This window comes from Babylonia areolata, chromosome 16 (genome assembly GCF_041734735.1).
Source record: "Babylonia areolata isolate BAREFJ2019XMU chromosome 16, ASM4173473v1, whole genome shotgun sequence".
Lineage (NCBI taxonomy): Eukaryota > Metazoa > Mollusca > Gastropoda > Neogastropoda > Buccinidae > Babylonia > Babylonia areolata.
Window position 1 is genome coordinate 5768094 of NC_134891.1, and position 19661 is coordinate 5787754.

A 19661-nucleotide genomic window follows, 5' to 3' on the forward strand; every position below is an offset into this window, starting at 1 on the left:
CTCCTGAAAATGGGGTATGGCTGCCTACAAGGCGGGGTGAAAAAAAAAAAAAAATGGTCATACATATCAAATGTTACATGTCTGTGTAAGTGTATGTACACGACTGAAACTTGATTGAATTGGGTAATGAACGATGAGCGCCCAGTGGCAGCTGTCAGTCGGCTCTACCCAGGTAGACAGCCTGTTATGTAAGTTACTGCCTGTTTGTAAAGTGTTTAGACCTTGGTCTCTGACGGAGGACAAGTGTCATATTAGTATTTTCTTCTTCTTCTTCTGCTTTCGTGGGCTGCAACTCCCATGTACACTCGCATGTACACGAGTGGGCTTTTACGTGCATGACCGTTTTTACCCCGCCATGTAGGCAGCCATGCTCCATTTTCGGGGGTGTACATGCTATGTTTTTGTTTCCATAACCCACCGAACGCTGACATGGATTACAGGATCTTTAACGTGCATATTTGATCTTCTGCATGCGTTTACACACGAAGGGGGTTCAGGCACTAGCAGGTCTGCACACATGTTGATCTGGGAGATCGTAAAAATCTCCACCCTTTACCCACCAGGCGCCATCACCGTGATTCGAACCCGGGACCCTCAGATTGAAAGTCCAACGCTTTAACCACTTGGCTATTGCGCCCGTCTGTCATATTAGTATCAATACCATTATCATAATCATCCATAAGGGAGTTAATTCTTGTCCAGCAGAAGGCTTCCGTGCTTGCTGCATGAAACAGAAAGAGCACTGTATTTGGACGTACAGCGTGCACCAACACAGCACAGCACCCATGTGTTCTGCGACATTTGTTGTACGTCAAAAGCACAGTAAATACAGGTATATAAATGGTTGCTGTGTTATCACGGTTAGTAAGGCTACACCCACAGAAAGCATATTGATTTCTGAGATAGACGAGCGCAATAGCCGAGTGGTTAAAGCGTTGTTGGACGGTCAATCTGAGGGTCCCGGGTTCAAATCACGGTGACGGTGCCTGGTGGGTAAAGGGTGGAGATTTTTCCTATCTCCCAGGTCAACACCTGTGCAGACCTGCTAGTGCCTGAACCCCCTTCGTGTGTATATGCAAGCAGAAGATCAAATACGCACGTTAAAGATCCTGTAATCCATGTCAGCGTTCGGTGGGTTATGGAAACAAGAACATACCCAGCATGCACCCCCCCGAAAACGGAGTATGGCTGCCTACATGGCGGGGTAAAAACGGTCATACACGTAAAAGCCCACTCGTGTGCATACGAGTGAACGCAGAAGAAGAAGAAGAAGATTTCTGAGATGGTGATGGCCACTCAACAATCACGATTTACTCATCAATACTGATGCTTGCACAGAAAAAACACCACCATGCGTGCATGGACTTCCACAAGATAATGCTTACACAAGGAAACACAAGGATATGTGCACGCTAAGTGTGTACAAAAACTGACGTGTGGGGTACTCATAATGTATGGTAGCATATGTGTGCAAATATATATTTTACAGAAAATATTCACACAATCAAACTGTTGCAATAATTACTGAATTAAAATGAAATATACGAAGAAATTATTTTTTCATGTGTGTGTATGTGTGTGTGTGTGTGTTTGTAGAGGTGCAGAGCAAACACACTACATGATGCAGGCAAAGTCACACTGGAACCAAAAATACCTTGTATTAACCGTATCCAAACAAACGTGAATAATATGCACACAAGGTAACACACTTACATGCAATGAAGAAACTGAAGACATGTAAACTAAACAAGGAGGCGTATTCCAGGCATTGTTTACTTCCAACATTCAAAACAAAAGAGAAATGTGGAAACTTTCATTTATGTAAATAAGTAAGCTTGTGTATTCCAGAAATGTTTATTTCCAACACAGTAAATCTACATGAGCACACACACACACACACACACACACACACACACACGCACACACAAGTCACACACACATGCACCCACACACAAACATGGTCAGTCTATACACTGGCACACTGGAGATGATACAAGCCCATTCCCTCACAATATCATGAAAACGACAGTGCAAAGTTACGCAACGCTTTACAAAAAAAACCAACAACAACAGGAAAACAGAAAAACACACACACACACACACTTTCTGCATGGGTCAAATACTCCCTTTAACCCTTTCACTGCCAAGCTCGCATTTATGCACAGGCGTGGTAGAGGACCCATGTCGCTGAAAGGTGACCATTCATTGGCCTGTTATCCATGAACCTACTGCTCTTAACGTTCGGTGGTAGGATAGGCCGTATTTTCTATATATCGCAGAGGGAATCTCCAGCTATTCTTAGCCACTGTCTTTTCTGTGTTTATACCACAAGGGAATTTTGTACTCTAAATCGACTGGCGGTGAAAAGGTTAAAACGGAGACAAAAAGAGGCTGCAGCCGCTTCATAAGACCAGTCTCTCTGTATCTCTCGCCCCCGTAACTCTCATACCCATAATACACAACAACCATCCTGGGTCCAAAGATTTCAAATAAAATGACGAGGGAAGTGGAACACAAGATAAGGGACATAACTGTCATGATGATAAAACACAAATGCTGATGGCTTCTCAAATTTCTAATGAAAAAAAAAAAAGAAGAAAAAAAAAAGTATTAGGAAATCATGTTCCAAGCACAATGGACAGCCTGGAAGCACCCTGCATCCTGCCCATACCTCAAACAGACATTATTCTGTCCACACTGCGCATGAAACACATAATTAACCCCCCCCACACCCCCAAATTTCAAAGTTGGTGGCTGGACTATCTTACTGGTTGATCATCAGGCACGACGGGCACAACAGCAAAGTGGTTAAAGTGTTGGACTTTCAACCTGAGAGTCCCGGGTTCGAATCACGGTGACGGCGCCTGGTGGGTGAAGGGTGGAGATTTTTACGATCTCCCAGGTCAACATTTGTGCAGACCTGCCAGTGCCTGAAACCCCTTCGTGTGTATACAGCAAGCATAAGATCAAATACGCATGTTAAAGATCCTGTAATCCATGTCAGCGTTCGGTGGGTTATGGAAACAAGAACATACCCAGAATGCACACCCCCCGAAAGCGGAGTATGGCTGCCTTCATGGCGGGGTAAAAATGATCATACACGTAAAAGCCCACTCGCGTATATACGAGTGAACGTGGGAGCTGCAGCCCACGAAGGAAGGAAGAAGAAGAAGATGATCAGGCGCCATTTTTTCCAGACCAGGCTTTCAAATGTCGATGATGACAAAGACATTGTTTTAAATGTCGATGATGACAAAGACATCATTGGTTTTAGACTCCTCATGAACCTGCATGTTGGAGTAGGTGATGGCTTTCACTTCCGTTCCCTGAAACACAGCATCGCACAGGTACAATGGTGCCGGCCCTTGCATCGTTACACAGAATTATAGTGTCATTATCTCTCTGTGTGTGCTTTTCTTGTGTGTGTGTGTGTGTGTTTGTGTGTGTGCGTGTGCCTGCGTATGTGTGTTTTTGTGCCTGTCTGTCTGTGTCTGTCTGTGTGTCTGTCTGTGTCTGTGTTCTTTTCTTCAATTCTTCCCTCTCCATCCTGCCCCCCTAGCAAACAAAAAAAAAAAAAAAAGAAAAAAAAAGTAATATCATTCCAATACAAACAAGAGAGGCCAGGCCTTCAAGACTCACTTGTGATAAATTACGTCCCCTAGCATTAATTACAGAGTAATTTCCCTTTTTTACTATCTGCACCAAAACGTTTTAAACAAGATGACGGGAAAGAACTGAATTTTTCCTATTTTTATGCCAAATTTGGTGTCAACTGACAAAGTATTTGCAGAGAAAATGTCAATGTTAAAGTTTACCACGGACACACAGACACACGGACACACACACACACAGTCAACCGAACACCGGGTTAAAACATAGACTCACTTTGTTTACACAAGTGAGTCAAAAAACTGCTCTAGTTTCATAATTAGCTAAACTGTAGTCTTTTAAACATGTGTAATATGTATCTCCCACAACAAACCTCAATGCATTGGCAGTCATCAAAGCACAATTCAGAGCATTTTGGAGCCTTTTGAACCGTCTGGTCAGATTCATTCATCGAAGTTAAAAGTCTGACAGACTAATAAAATAACTGTGGAGGACTATCTACATAAAAAAAAAAAAAAAAAAAAAAAAAAAAAAAATCAATCACACTCGTAAAAATGCCCCCTCCACAGAGCTGCCAATCCACAGTTCATAATGAACCTGTCTCAAGTTCAGACTGAAAGAGTCTAGTACTATTTCAAAGTTTAACTCTTTCCATACGAACGGTGAAAGAGACGACGTTAACAGCGTTTCACCCCAAATTACCATCATCAAAATACTGCAAGCGGAAGGCTCTTATACTGAAGACGTGAATGTTGACAAAGAATACCACAATTCTGACGACGGAAGCTAATGGTTGGGTCACTCAGACACCCACTGGACATCCGAGGGGTCTGTGTAAAGGAGAAGAGAGGACTGGCCATACGGAGTGAGTTAATAATAACTCTCTCTGGACAATGGGGACCTAATCGAGGCCTTACTGTTTACAACTGTTTCAGACAAAGGAGCCCAATAGGGGTTTTATAACGTTTTTGATTATTTGGAGTGGCGACTAATCCCACTAAAAATACCGGTTAGCGTGATCGCCCGATCAAGCTACAGAATTATGTGACCTGGTTGGAGACATAATTTGACAAAAAACAGGAATGCCAGAGAATCGACAGACAGACAGAAAATACGAAAAAAACTTAGCAGTATGGGGAGCACAGGAACAGGAGTCATAATGGCTGCTGGAAAAAGAGGGCGCTAGCCAGGGGAACAAAGGGGAGGTTACCTACTTCTGGGAGGTTATCGGCCGTAGTACTTTCGTTTTCTCCGCATAGGCGGATAGTAGTTCGCACAGGACAGGAATGTCAGACCCCTGCTGGAGTCTGCACTAGTTGGGTCACGGTTAAGTATGTGTAATCAAAATAACTTAATTGACCTTTCCACTCTCCACTGCGACCAATAAATGTTGAGTGTGTTGCTGTGCTCGTGAGCAGGAGAGTAATTTTCGAGGTGACCGGTTCACCTGAACAGTGCGTGTCAACGAGGGTGTGTGTCTGACCCAGTTTCTTCCTAGTCAAAAAGCAGACAGCGGTCTCATACATTACAAAGAAGCCTACTTGGGGCTTAGTAGCAATCTAAATTCTTCTTCTTCTTCTGCGTTTGTGGGCTTCAACTCCCACGTTCACTCGTATATACGCGAGTGGGCTATTACGTGTATGACTGTTTTTACCCCGCCATGTAGGCAGCCATACTCCGTTTTCGGGGGTGTGCATGCTGGGTGTGTTCTTGTTTCCATAACCCAACGAACGCTGACATGGATTACAGGATCTTTAACGTGCGTATTTGATCTTCTGCTTGCGCATACACACAAAGGGGGTTCAGGCACTGGCAGGTCTGCACATATGTTGACCTGGGAGATCGGAAAAATCTCCACCCTTTACCCACCAGGCGCCGTCACCGCGATTCGAACCCGAGACCCTCAGATCGAAAGTCCAACGCTTTAACCATTCGGCTATGGTGCCCGTCTAATCTAAATTCAAACTGTTTCAAACTCATTGTGCTTTTACTGGATTATTTAGTCAGTCACCCGTGTGTGCAAATTTCGAACAAAAAGTTAAGGGATACTTTCATCATCTCACTGGAAGATAGCATAAGACTGGGAGAAGTTTTATACTTTGTCCACAACTAACTCATTGCTTTACTGATAAGTTTGGAAACTATTCAGCTACAATTTTCTAACTTTTTTTTTTGTTGTTGTTGTGATTTATCTAATTATCTTTTTACTAACCCATAAAACTGGGCTGTCTGTTGGGAAAATCCCGGGGAGCAAACTAACAGTACCAGGTGAGTTAATGCTCTATACATTATTATATTATTATATGAATGCAATGCTTTGAAACACGATTGTTGATGGGACGACTGCATGTCAGAATTAGGTCTAAACTGGAAGGACTGTATAACATGCGATGTGGAGGATTGGGGTGAGGGGTTTGTGTGTGTGGAGGGGGTGGAGGGGGCGGGAGGGCAGGGGTGAGGGGGATGCGGGGGATGCGGGGGAGGGAGTGGGGGGGGGGGAAGGAGGAGGGGGCTTCCATTTCATATACATTTGAATATTTTGTGTGTAATATTTCCACTAATTGTTGTGTTACTATCATTCTGTGTAACAGCATCAAGCAGAGAGTAATTAACTAATTAATAAACTGTACTGAACGCTTAATGGCTTGACAGCTCCATGGCTCCCCATCATTGCGAAACAAACACTGAACATTGTGAAGTAACTGAAAATCGTTAGTTACATCACGAAATGTATGAAAATTAAGAAAAAAAACAACCAAGAAATCTGCTTACCTGTGGGTGCTTTGAAATGTCAAATGTTTCGCCGTAACTGTACAGAACAAACATATCAGAGATTAATGTCTGTGTGTGAGTTATTATATATATATGTGTGTGTGTGTGTGTGTGTGTGTGTGTGTGTGTTTGTGTGTAGAAGGTGGCAGAATGGTTAATAATAATAATAATAATAATGGTATTTATATAGCGCTGAATCTTGTGCAGAGACAAATCAAAGCGCTTTCGCACCAGTCATTCACACGCATGCATAACTCAAAAACTGGCGAAGTGGTTAGCGTCGCGGACTAAATGGGGAGACTGGGACCACACAGTCGAGTGTCATCCACTTCAAGGATGCGTCTTTGGGTGTGTTGCTCTAACTACCTGACCAACACTGCAAGTGTCTGTATCTCTCGGGCCTGGTTAACGCCGGGATATCATTATGACAGGAAGCGTAGAGTACAGCCTTGTCACGCAGTCCCAAACCAAAATGGACCTCCACAGCAACATCGTCATCATCATCGTCATCCTCCTCCTCCTTCATCGTCATCAATATAAACAAAATAGTCTCAAAGTCTGTGGCCTTTCATGCCCTGCTCTCATGGTGACCTCAGTTTTGATACCCCTCCACTTCCGTGCTTGGGGTGAGTCCTGTCAATGTCTTCAGTGTCGGCAGATTCATGGGGGGCTGTTGTTTGAGGGACGTGGAGGCGGTCTCCACTCTGGGAGGGACGCTCACTCAGTCTGGCTCCGCGACTAAGCCATTACTGTTGTTAGTAGGGGGCTTAGTAGGTGGTGTCCTAAATACATTAAAACAGAAGGCACCACTGAACACCACCGAAGTGACTCAGCAGCAGTGCAGGGTCTCCTCTGGTGTGTGGCCTCCTGGCGACCTAACATCGATGGTTCCCTGTGGACTGCCGACGCTGGAACTGCGACGGACGAACCCGGGTGTGGCTGTGTATGGGGGAATCTAAATGAGCGGCGTGGGAGTAATGCCACTGAAACGGCACAGAGGATGGGGCAGCAAAAAAAAATAAAACCAAAAAAAAAACCCAACAAAAACCAAAAAAACTCATGCTGCCTTGCACAGTTGCAGAACATTTGCACACTGGAAGCTCTTTTCTCTGTCCCATCTCTCTCTAATAGACACTTACACCCAGCAGCATTCTCAGCAACCATGACAAGCAACGCCAGATATCCACAAGAGCCTGAATTTCAACAAAGTTTCAGTTTCAGTTTCAGTAGCTCAAGGAGGCATCACTGTGTTCGGACAAATCCATATACGCTGCACCACATCTGCCAAGCAGATGCCTGACCAGCAGCGTAACCCAACACGCTTAGTCAGGCCTTGAGAGGAAAAAAAAAAAAAAAAAAAGTAAATAAATAATAGATAAATACATAGAAAAAAGAACTACTACTACTAATAATAATATGTATAACTAAGGCGCAAAAACTTGATGAAGTCAACAATAAGCGTACAAAAAAAAAAAAAAAAAAAAAAAAAATCAACAAAGGAATAAGGTAATCATGCTCTTCATTTCCTCACAGAAAAACAAACAAACAAGCAAACAGCTACTTCAGACTTAATTTCTCTTGAACGCTCGCAGTCATACACATGTCTCAAAGGATTGCAAACACATACCCTTCAGCTGTGATTTCAAAGTTTTCTCGGTTAAAGTCCACGATCTTCACAACCTGTCGGACAAAAATGTTCAGCCTTTAGCCTTGTGCAAAACACAGCTTTCACCGAGTTTAGCTGAAGCCTCAACTTCAAAAGTTTTCCCTATCCACTTGAATTATTTAAGCATTGTCTAAACACAAGTTTTATAAAAGGAAAATATTTTCTGAATCCATGAAACACACTAAATAAAAACACACTATATAACCAACAAACCCATATAATAATCATGTATGCCCTTCTTTCAGATTTATAGTGAGATTAAGATGTTTATCATACATGTATGCTGTTCAGTTTTTGAAAATGTTCACAGCAAAAAAAACTTGCAAAGAAAAGACATGAAAAACTAAGCGACTAAACTGCAGTGGTTTACAAACCGTAAATGCTATACATACACACACACACACACTCACACACACACACACACACAAAGTATCAAAATTTGCCACAGAGAGTGGGAAACTCCTCTTCTTCTTCTTCTGCTTGGGCTGCAACTCCCACGTACACTCGCATGTACACAAGTGGGTTTTTACGTGCATGACCGTTTTTACCCCGCCATGTAGGCAGCCATGCTCCGTTTTCGGGGGTAGTGAGAAACTCGATTGCCTTCAGCTTGAAAGCTGCATTGTAAGCAATGCGTCGTGTTTTTGGCATGATGGAAGTTGTCTGAGCAAGGTGCGCGTGCGATCAACTCTTTTACAGTGAGTTTTTTTTAATTCCGCAAGAGTCAAAACCAGTTTTAAAACCGATTGTGAATTCTGAATTAAGACTGGTGACTGACAGCAACAACACTTGATTTGACTTGAACATGTCATCCAGGATTACCTGCAGCACTGGGGAAAAAAAACCCACAAATAAGCTGCATCATTATTTTGACACAGGGGTCATAGCTGAGGCTATTATTAGTCCAAATTTTATGGTAACTGATTCTTAAGAATTTTCATACACGCGCTTGTGCCTGGTTGTTAGTGTATTATGACGGGCGCAATAGCCGAGTGGTTTAAGCGTTGGACTTTCAATCTGAGGGTCCCGGGTTCGAATCACGGTGACGGCGCCTGGTGGGTAAAGGGTGGAGATTTTTCCGATCTCCCAGGTCAACATATGTGTAGACCTGCTAGTGCCTGAACCCCCTTCGTGTGTAAACGCATGCAGAAGATCAAATACGCACGTTAAAGATCCTGTAATCCATGTCAGCGTTCGGTGGGTTATGGAAACAAGAACATACCCAGCATGCACACCCCCGAAAGCGGAGTATGGCTGCCTACATGGCAGGGTAAAAACGGTCATACACGTAAAATCCCACTCGTGTACATGCGAGTGAACGTGGGAGTTGCAGCCCACGAACGCAGAAGAAGAAGAAGAAGAAGAAGAAGTTAGTGCGTTATGTCACACTTGAAGCGGCAATACCTACCCTGCAGATGTGGAACGGCTCCACGGAGAAGAGGAAGAGGAATTCATCCAGGAAATGGTACAGCAGGGACAGCAGGTCATCACCTGTCAAAGACACCTCTGCATCAGTCACTGTGCCACGCGGCAAGCTGAGACGGCACGTCACTGGTTTCAGCTGTCACTGTGCCAAGTGACAAACTAAGTACATCACTGGTTTCAGCTGTCACTGCCAAGCGACAGGCTGAGACAGTACATCACTGGTTTCAGCTGTCACTGTGCCAAGTGACAAACTGAAACAGTACATCACTGGTTTCAGCTGTCACTGTGCCAAGCGACAAACTGAGACAGTACATCACTGGTTTCAGCTGTCACTGTGCCAAGCGACAAACTGAGACAGTACATCACTGGTTTCAGCTGTCACTGTGCCAAGCGGCAAGCTGAGACAGTACATCACTGGTTTCAGATGTCACTGTGCCAAGCGACAAACTGAGAGGTTTCAGCTGTCACTGCCATGTGGCAAACTGAAACAGCACGTCACTGGTTTCAGCTGTCACTGTGCCAAGCGGCAAGCTGAGACAGTACATCACTGGTTTCAGCTGTCACTGTGCCAAGCGACAAACTGAGACAGTACATCACTAGTTTCAGATGTCACTGTGCAAAGCGACAAACTGAGACAGTACATCACTGGTTTCAGCTGTCACTGTGCCAAGCAACAAACTGAGTACATGACTGGTTTCAGCTGCCACCGTGCCAAGCGGCAAGCTGAGCCAGTACATCACTAGTTTCAGATGTCACTGTGTAAAGCGACAAACTGAGACAGTACATCACTGGTTTCAGCTGTCACTGTGCCAAGCAACAAACTGAGTACATGACTGGTTTCAGCTGCCACCGTGCCAAGCGGCAAGCTGAGCCAGTACATCACTAGTTTCAGATGTCACTGTGTAAAGCGACAAACTGAGACAGTACATCACTGGTTTCAGCTGTCACTGTGCCAAGCGGCAAGCTGAGCCAGTACATCACTAGTTTCAGCTGTCACTGTGCCAAGCGACAGGCTGAGACAGTACATCACTGGTTTATTTATTAAGGGTTTCAGCTGTCACTGTGCTAAGCGGCAATCTGAGAGAGAACATCACTGGTTTCAGCCCCCAAAGTGACTCGGCATCATAGTGGGGTCTCCTTTGGTGTGTGGCCTGCTGACAATTTCTCAAAGAGAAATTAAGACTGCCTACCTGGCTGCCATAAGGTGCTCATCGTTCCTTTCCTGTGTCATTCAATCAGAGTTCAGGCACACACACATAAACACTCGAACAAACATGTAACATATTTTACGTGTACAACCGTTTTGTTTTTATTTACCACGCCATGCAGGCAGCCATACTCCGTTTTCGGGGGTGTGCATGTATGTTCTTGTTTCCATGATTACTTCCACAAGGGGAAGTAATTATGGGACGAATTAACTTGTACCTGGAGCAGAATTCATGAGTCAACCATTCGGCTACTTTCCTCAGAATGCACAGACACACAAACACACACCTTTCGCTGTCACAGTGTGAACACGAGTCATGTCCACTGTATCCAGATTGGTCGTCATGTAGCCAAACATTGCCACAGCAACCTGAAAACAGACCACACTTTCACTGTTAGAAACTCCAGAAAAGACTGAACAGGTACCATTGTTGGACACTTCACTAAGGGGTGGACAGGTATCACTGTTAGACACTTCACTAATGGGTGGACAGGTATCACTGTTAGACACTTCACTAACTGGTGGACAGGTATTGCTGTTGGACACTTCACTAATGGGTGGACAGGTATCACTGTTAGACACTTCACTAACTGGTGGACAGGTATCACTGTTAGACACTTCACTAAGGGGTGGACAGGTATCACTGTTGGACACTTCACTAAGGGGTGGACAGGTATCACTGTTGGACACTGCACTAAGGGGTGGACAGGTATCACTGTTGGACACTTCACTAAGGGGTGGACAGGTATCACTGTTGGACACTTCACTAAGGGGTGGACAGGTATCACTGTTGGACACTTCACTAAGGGGTGGACAGGTATCACTGTTGAACACTTCACTAAGGGGTGGACAGGTATCACTGTTGGACACTTCACTAAGGGGTGGACAGGTATCACTGTTGGACACTGCACTAAGGGGTGGACAGGTATCACTGTTGGACACTGCACTAAGGGGTGGACAGGTATCACTGTTGGACACTTCACTAAGGGGTGGACAGGTATCATTGTTGGACACTGCACTAAGGGGTGGACAGGTATCACTGTTGGACACTGCACTAAGGGGTGGACAGGTATCACTGTTGGACACTGCACTAAGGGGTGGACAGGTATCGCTGTTAGACACTTCACTAAGGGGTGGACAGGTATCACTGTTGGACACTTCACTAAGGGGTGGACAGGTATCACTGTTGGACACTTCACTAAGGGGTGGACAGGTATCACTGTTAGACACTTCACTAAGGGGTGGACAGGTATCACTGTTAGCCACTGCACTAAGGGGTGGACAGGTATCACTGTTGGACACTTCACTAAGGGGTGGACAGGTATCACTGTTAGACACTTCACTAAGGGGTGAGACAGGTATCACTGTTGGACACTGCACTAAGGGGTGGACAGGTATCACTGTTGGACACTGCACTAAGGGGTGGACAGGTATCACTGTTGGACACTTCACTAAGGGGTGGACAGGTATCACTGTGAGACACTTCACTAAGGTGTGGACAGGTATCACTGTTAGACACTTCACTAAGGGGTGGACAGGTATCACTGTTAGACACTTCACTAAGGGGTGGACAGGTATCACTGTTGGACACTTCACTAAGGGGTGAGACAGGTATCACTGTTGGACACTTCACTAAGGGGTGGACAGGTATCACTGTTAGACACTTCACTAAGGGGTGGACAGGTATCACTGTTGGACACTTCACTAAGGGGTGGACAGGTATCACTGTTGGACACTTCACTAAGGGGTGGACAGGTATCACTGTTGGACACTTCACTAAGGGGTGGACAGGTATCACTGTGAGACACTTCACTAAGGGGTGGACAGGTATCACTGTTAGACACTTCACTAAGGGGTGGATAGGTATCACTGTTAGACACTTCACTAAGGGGTGGATAGGTATCACTGTTAGACACTTCACTAAGGGGTGGACAGGTATCACTGTGAGACACTTCACTAAGGGGTGGACAGGTATCACTGTTGGAAACTTCACTAAGGGGTGGACAGGTATCACTGTGAGACACGTCATGAAGGGGTGGACAGGTATCACTGTTAGACACTTCACTAAGGGGTGAGACAGGTATCACTGTTGGACACTGCACTAAGGGGTGGACAGGTATCACTGTTGGACACTTCACTAAGGGGTGGACAGGTATCACTGTTGGACACTGCACTAAGGGGTGAGACAGGTATCACTGTTGGACACTTCACTAAGGGGTGGACAGGTATCACTGTTGGACACTGCACTAAGGGGTGGACAGGTATCACTGTTGGACACTTCACTAAGGGGTGAGACAGGTATCACTGTTGGACACTGCACTAAGGGGTGAGACAGGTATCACTGTTAGACACTTCACTAAGGGGTGGACAGGTATCACTGTTGGACACTGCACTAAGGGGTGGACAGGTATCACTGTTGGACACTTCACTAAGGGGTGAGACAGGTATCACTGTTGGACACTGCACTAAGGGGTGGACAGGTATCACTGTTAGACACTTCACTAAGGGGTGGACAGGTATCACTGTTGGACACTTCACTAAGGGGTGGACAGGTATCACTGTCAGACACTTCACTAAGAGGTGGACAGGTATCACTGTTAGACACTTCACTAAGGTGTGGACAGGTATCACTGTCGGACACTTCACTAAGGGGTGGACAGGTATCACTGTTAGACACTTCACTAAGGTGTGGATAGGTACCACTGTTGGACACTTCACTAAGGGGTGGACAGGTATCACTGTCGGACACTTCACTAAGGGGTGGACAGGTATCACTGTCAGACACTTCACTAAGGTGTGGACAGGTATCACTGTGAGATACTTCACTAAGGGGTGGACAGGTTCACTGTTGGACACTTTACTAAGGGGTGGACAGGTATCACTGTTGGACACTGCACTAAGGGGTGAGACAGGTATCACTGTTGGACACTTCACTAAGGGGTGAGACAGGTATCATTGTTGGACACTTCACTAAGGGGTGAGACAGGTATCACTGTTGGACACTTCACTAAGGGGTGAGACAGGTATCACAGTTGGACACTGCACTAAGGGGTGAGACAGGTATCACTGTTGGACACTGCACTAAGGGGTGGACAGGTATCACTGTTGGACACTGCACTAAGGGGTGGACAGGTATCACTGTGAGACACTTCACTTTGCACTTCATTTCACAAAGCAGCTGAGAACACAGTTATCGCTCCACAAAAGTCAAACACCAATCTATGCCAATTACAATATTTACATTCAATCTATGTCAATTACAATATTTACATTCAATCTATGTCAATTACAATATTTACATTCAATCTATGCCAATTACAATATTTACATTCAATCTATGTCAATTACAATATTTACATTCAATCTATGCCAATTACAATATTTACATTCAATCTATGTCAATTACAATATTTACATTCAATCTATGTCAATTACAATATTTACATTCAATCTATGCCAATTACAATATTTACATTCAATCTATGTCAATTACAATATTTACATTCAATCTATGTCAATTACAATATTTACATTCAATCTATGCCAATTACAATATTTACATTCAATCTATGTCAATTACAATATTTACATTCAATCTATGTCAATTACAATATTTACATTCAATCTATGCCAATTACAATACTTACAACTGAAATACTTAACCATTCAGAAAAAAAAGTGAGTGTGTGGGGAAGAAAAAGCAACAACCACCCCACTCCCCCCCCCCCAACCCCCAATAGAAAATACCCCACTCCCACCCATAAAAAAACCAAAAAAAACCCCAAACAAACAAAAATTTGAATGTATGAGTTAAAAAAAAAATAAATAAATTAAACACCTAACATTGGTATATATGAATATAAATAGTCTTTTTTTATTTTTATGGGAGTTTGGGGGGACGGGGGGGAGGTGGGGGGTGGGGTTGGGGGGGTTGCATGTGACTCACCTGCTCAAATGATTCTTTCAAGTCGTCTCCCCCTGTGTTGATGTTAAGGTTTTTTAACCAAACATTCTCTATTGTAGTTGTAATCAGTGCCTGTAATAAACTTAACCTGTACTTAAAAGAGACATCAACAACACACACACACACGTCACTTAATGCAACCAAGTGACATGACACCACATGTGAGCCTATGTGTATAAATATATATATATATATATATATATATGAGAATTATCTTCAGAAAATTATTTTTTCAGAGTTTTAATAATGTTTATACATATCCTCCGCCCACCTTCATCTCTTCACACACACACACACACACACACACACACACACACACACATATACACCAAAAAAAAAAAGAAACAAAAAAAAAGAAGAAAAACCAACAAGAATAATAGCCAAAAAAAAAAAAAAAAAAAAAAAAAAAAAGCAGCAACAAACACACACCAAACTCCTTTCCTTATTATGAACCCAGCATAAAAAATAAAAACAACAACAACAACAAAAAACCCAACCCCAAAACCCCCAACAAATCTAAGATTTAAAAAAACAACAACAACAAAATAAGTTTATGTAACTGCCCATTTCTTCCATAATATTTATAAATATATACATACAAATAATGAGTTGTGAGGTTGTCTCTGTCTCAGTGTCTGATATGGCCCAGAGGTAACGCGTTTGCCTAGAAAGCGAGAGAATCTGAGTGCGCTGGTTTGAATCACGGCTCAGCCGCCGATATTTTCTCCCCCTCCACTAGACCTTGAGTGGTGGTCTGGTCGCTAGTCATTCGGATGAGATGATAAACCGAGGCCCCGTGTGCAGCGCACGTAAAAGAACCCACAGCAACAAAAGGGTTGCTCCTGGCAAAATTCTGTAGAAAAATCCACTTCGATAGGAAAAACAAATAAAACTGCATGCAGGAAAAATACAATAAAAAAAAGAAAAAAAAGAAAATAAAAAGGGTGGTGCTGTAGTATAGCGATGTGCTCTCCCTGGGGAGTGCAGCCCGAATTTCACACAGAGAAATCTGTTGTGATAAGAAGAAATACAAAATACAAATATACAAAATCTATGATAATGATAACAGAGCATGAAACAGACAGTGAGGAATCAGACAATCAACTTTTAAAATACAATAATAAAATAATAATAATAATAATGGCATTTATATAGCGCTGAACCTTGTGCGGAGACAAATCAAAGCGCTTTCGTACCAGTCATTCACACGCGTGCATCACTCTAAAACTGTAGAAACTAAAGACAAGGAAGAGGCAGGCAAGGGAGACTATTTTGGGAAGAGGTGGGTTTTAAGGCCAGACTTGAAAGAGCTGAGTGTGGAGACTTGACGAAGCGAAAGAGGAAGTTCATTCCAATCGCAAGGTCCAGAGACAGAGAAAGAACGGCGGCCAACAGTCGAGTGTTTGAATCTGGGTATGCATAAACAGAGCGGATCCGAAGCCGATCGTAGTGAGCGAGATGGAGTGTAGAGGTGAAGGCAGCCGCAGAGATAGGAAGGGACTACCACTTCAATTTTCATATATTCACAAACAAGGACATATATATATGTGAGAATATGATCACATGCTTTTTAAGCAATGGGGAGATTTTGATACTTTTCTTGCTGTTTTGCTGTCATAAATTACTACTTTCCATGTGACTTTCTTAAAAAACAACAACAACAACAATGCACTGAAATAAAAGGATACAAGAATGGAGCCTGAAACAGAACAGAACACATGTCAATTAAAACACACACACACACATGTGCGCGCGCTCGCACACACACACATATATTGAGAAGTGTGTTCATGCACTGTTTTCAGTTTCACACACAGGCAAATAATAATTACCTACAAACTAAATCATAAAATGATAAATATGATTATTACTAATATTAGAAAGAGCCAATTTTAGCCTTTTTGAAGAACATGTCAGAAACTGCTGTTTGTTTGTTTGTTTTTGTTTTTTTTGTTGTTTTGTTGTTGTTGTTGTTTTTACGCTCCCATAGAGAGCTAATAATCAAACAGAACAGGAGTCACTACTCATCCCAATGAAGACTTACACTATTTCATTTCATGAAAGTCAATTTTTCAGTACTCAGATATCAATCTAGATCTATCTATCTCTCTACTGTAGATATATCTATCTATCTTTCTATAGCTCTCTATCTATCTTAGTATCTATATCCACAGTTCACTAGACATGCACTGGATCAATGAGAGAGAGAGAGAGAGAGAGAGAGAGAGAGAGAGAGAGAGAGAGAGACTGACACTGACACTAGTTTATTAAATAGGCCACAGCCTCTTTCAATGGGGGTTCACAGTCGACAGATATAATGTTATTTATACGAGGGAGGAAAAAAATTACATTTGTATATTTTGGACTGCATTCAAGGTCTGGGATCTAAGTTTAAAGGCGTAGAAAATAACTTCGCAAAAAACAGAAATACTCTTCTGGAACTCTCACAAATTCCAGATTATGAATTTCGTAATTGACAATATCCTGTAAATACTTAGATCTTAAGTCTCCATACTTAGGGCACTCAAAAGTGAAGTGAATTTCGGTTTCAAGTGAGTTACTGCAAAATGGACAATTCCAGTTTTCTTGATTCCTTGAATAATGGTATTTGTGAACATTAATTTGTGATACTCCCATCCTAAACTGAGCAAGGGTGTTACAATATGTGTTCATCCATAAAAACATACATGTATTGAGAGAGAAATAGAGACAGAGCGAGAGAGAGAGCGAGAGAGAGAGAGAGAGAGAGAGTTGAAATATATTTTAGCACATACTGTACATCTGCTGTATGGTCCAGATCTGAAACACAAGAAAGTATACCTGTAAATGATCTCCAGAAAATGCACATAATGACACACACAACACAGAAAAAAGTGCACTGCATATCAATCATTATGTACACATTTGTATTTATCGCAAATACACAGACTGACACAGACACACACACTGCCCACAATATCCCTAACAATGGCAAATCAATACACACTCCCTGGTCCAAATATGAAAGATTTTGCCAAACACCTTTCATTTGCTGTATCTTGCAGTTGTCACACTAGCCATTACTGCATTTGATCAATCAGGGGGAGAAAGATTCTTAAAACTTAAGTAAAACTAAAATGTTATGTATGCATAACAGGCATATGTGTGGCTGAACTGTCACTGTTCAGTCTACCAAGCTAATCTGATAATAGCACAGCACACAATCCAAATGATATAGATCTATATATACTACAGTACAGATTATTTGGAGTTTTCCAAAGCATAGTTTTCACCATAGTCAACAAATGAAATAATTGAAACATCATTTCTAATTTTTCATTTTGGTAGATCTGAACACAAAAAGAAAAAACCCAAAAAGCTTCAAAGCTGAAAAAATAGTGACCAACACTGCAACAGTGGATATATATATATATAATTTTTTTATCTGGATTTTTGACTGGTTTTGATAGATGTGAAAAAGAAAAAAAAAGGAAACTGTCAACACATTTTTTCACTGTTTCACTTTTTCAGTCTTGAGCATTTAACTTAAGGCTTGCTTCTATGAAAATCTTTATCAACCAATAAGTAAAATATTCATAACTTTTAACACATGTTTTGGCTTTGCATGTAGTGTGACAGACTGTCTGACATTCTTTGTAGGCAACACTCAAGTTTCACATTATCAAGACATCACACAGTCTACTATCTAGAAAGAACAAATGCAAACAGAATATCCATTCCCATGTGATTTCCTATCATTCTCTATTCTTATGGTATTTTGATGGAAGATAGGAGTTTACCATATGATGCTGCATTTTAAAAATTATTTTGACATATGTATACACGTCACTTTTATTGTATGAAAAATGGTAAAACAGACAATTTTCCAGCCAATGCTTGACCACTAAGTCATCAAAAATGAGGAACACTATCATCTTTTATTTCCTAGCAAACTTGGTAAGGTATTGAATGCAAATTGTTTTCATTTCTAGTTCCACACATAATTCAACTCAAAAGTACTTTACGAATTTGGAAAGTTCTATTAATAAAACTGACATTGGTACTCAACTAATCATCAAAAGTACTTTCTGAATTTGGAAAGTTCTGTTAATAAAACTGAGATTGGTACTCAACTAATCTGAAATTTAACAAATTGTGGTAATGTACTGATTTTAGCTGTTACACAGTGTTAGTGTTACTTAAAACTATTTCATGCTTTGGGATTGTATGCTATAAGAAGTTTATGATTGATGTGATCCCAGTTGAAAACAAAAATAAGAACACTTACACTGCATGCTATATATTCTTAACTTCTTCTCTTGAAGCTGAAATCTTGAATACATACACATGTGTACACCACACTGACAAGAGCACTCTTATTCGTCGGAAATGAAAGTGTGGAAAGTGTGTGTGTGTGTGTGTGTGTGTGTGTGTGTGTGTGTGTGTGTGTGTGTGTGTGTGTGTGTGTGTGTGTGTGTGTGTGTGTGTGTGTGTGTGTGTGTGTGTGTCCGTTTCTGTTACTTACTGGGTGTTCTGTTAATCACTTATGATTAACAACGTTATGCAGTCACTATGGGAACCAATACTAATCCTTCTACCATGATGTTGGTGTATCATAAACCAAAAGCGAAACATAACAGCAAGGATAAAACAAAATTAAAAGGTTGTGCCTACTGATTACTCAAAGATTCATCGTTCCTGACTAAAATACCACAGGGACTGGTGTGTCACAGTGTGGTGAAATCGTCAAGTGCTGTGACACTGCACGTGTTGTGAACGCTGCTCACGATGGTACCATTTCAAGAAGGGATTGTGACCTTTACCATCCTCACAGTTTGATGACATGATCACAGAAATGTACAACACTGATGTTGACAATGCCATTGAGATCTTGTGATAAACCCAACTCACATTCATATTTTATCTCAGCGATCTCTGGAATCTCTCCTTCCTCAATCTGACGTCCTTCTTCGTCCGCCATTTTGAATGCAACGTTAACAGAGTTGCTTCCCCCCGTGTACAAATGCGTCTTTCGCTTC

General features: G+C 42.2%; 1 protein-coding gene across 1 annotated transcript; it reads right to left on the reverse strand.

Moving 5' to 3' along the window:
- Positions 1-1639: 1639 nt before the first annotated feature.
- LOC143291096 (protein archease-like) lies at positions 1640-19649 on the reverse strand. The gene is made up of 9 exons (XM_076600717.1): positions 19534-19649; positions 17418-17442; positions 16332-16342; positions 14626-14657; positions 10967-11048; positions 9456-9538; positions 8009-8061; positions 6382-6418; positions 1640-3326 (listed from the first exon to the last, which is right to left on the reverse strand). The coding sequence occupies exons 1-9, from the start codon at positions 19601-19603 to the stop codon at positions 3237-3239; spliced, it is 483 nt and encodes a 160-aa protein (XP_076456832.1). The 5' UTR covers positions 19604-19649; the 3' UTR covers positions 1640-3236.
- Between the last annotated feature and the right edge of the window lie 12 nt (positions 19650-19661).

What these genes read in the sequence shown, in the direction of transcription:
- LOC143291096 (XM_076600717.1), bottom strand. Translation starts at nt 19,603, where the DNA reads ATGGCGGACGAAGAAGGACGTCAGATTGAGGAAGGAGAGATTCCAGAG. An exon ending in CGCTGAGATAAAATATGAAT is followed by an intron (nt 17,443 to 19,533) that starts GTGAGTTGGGTT and finishes CTTGTGTTTCAG; the next exon opens with ATCTGGACCATACAGCAGAT. An exon ending in TTTGAAATCACAGCTGAAGG is followed by an intron (nt 6,419 to 8,008) that starts GTATGTGTTTGC and finishes TGTTCTGTACAG; the next exon opens with TTACGGCGAAACATTTGACA.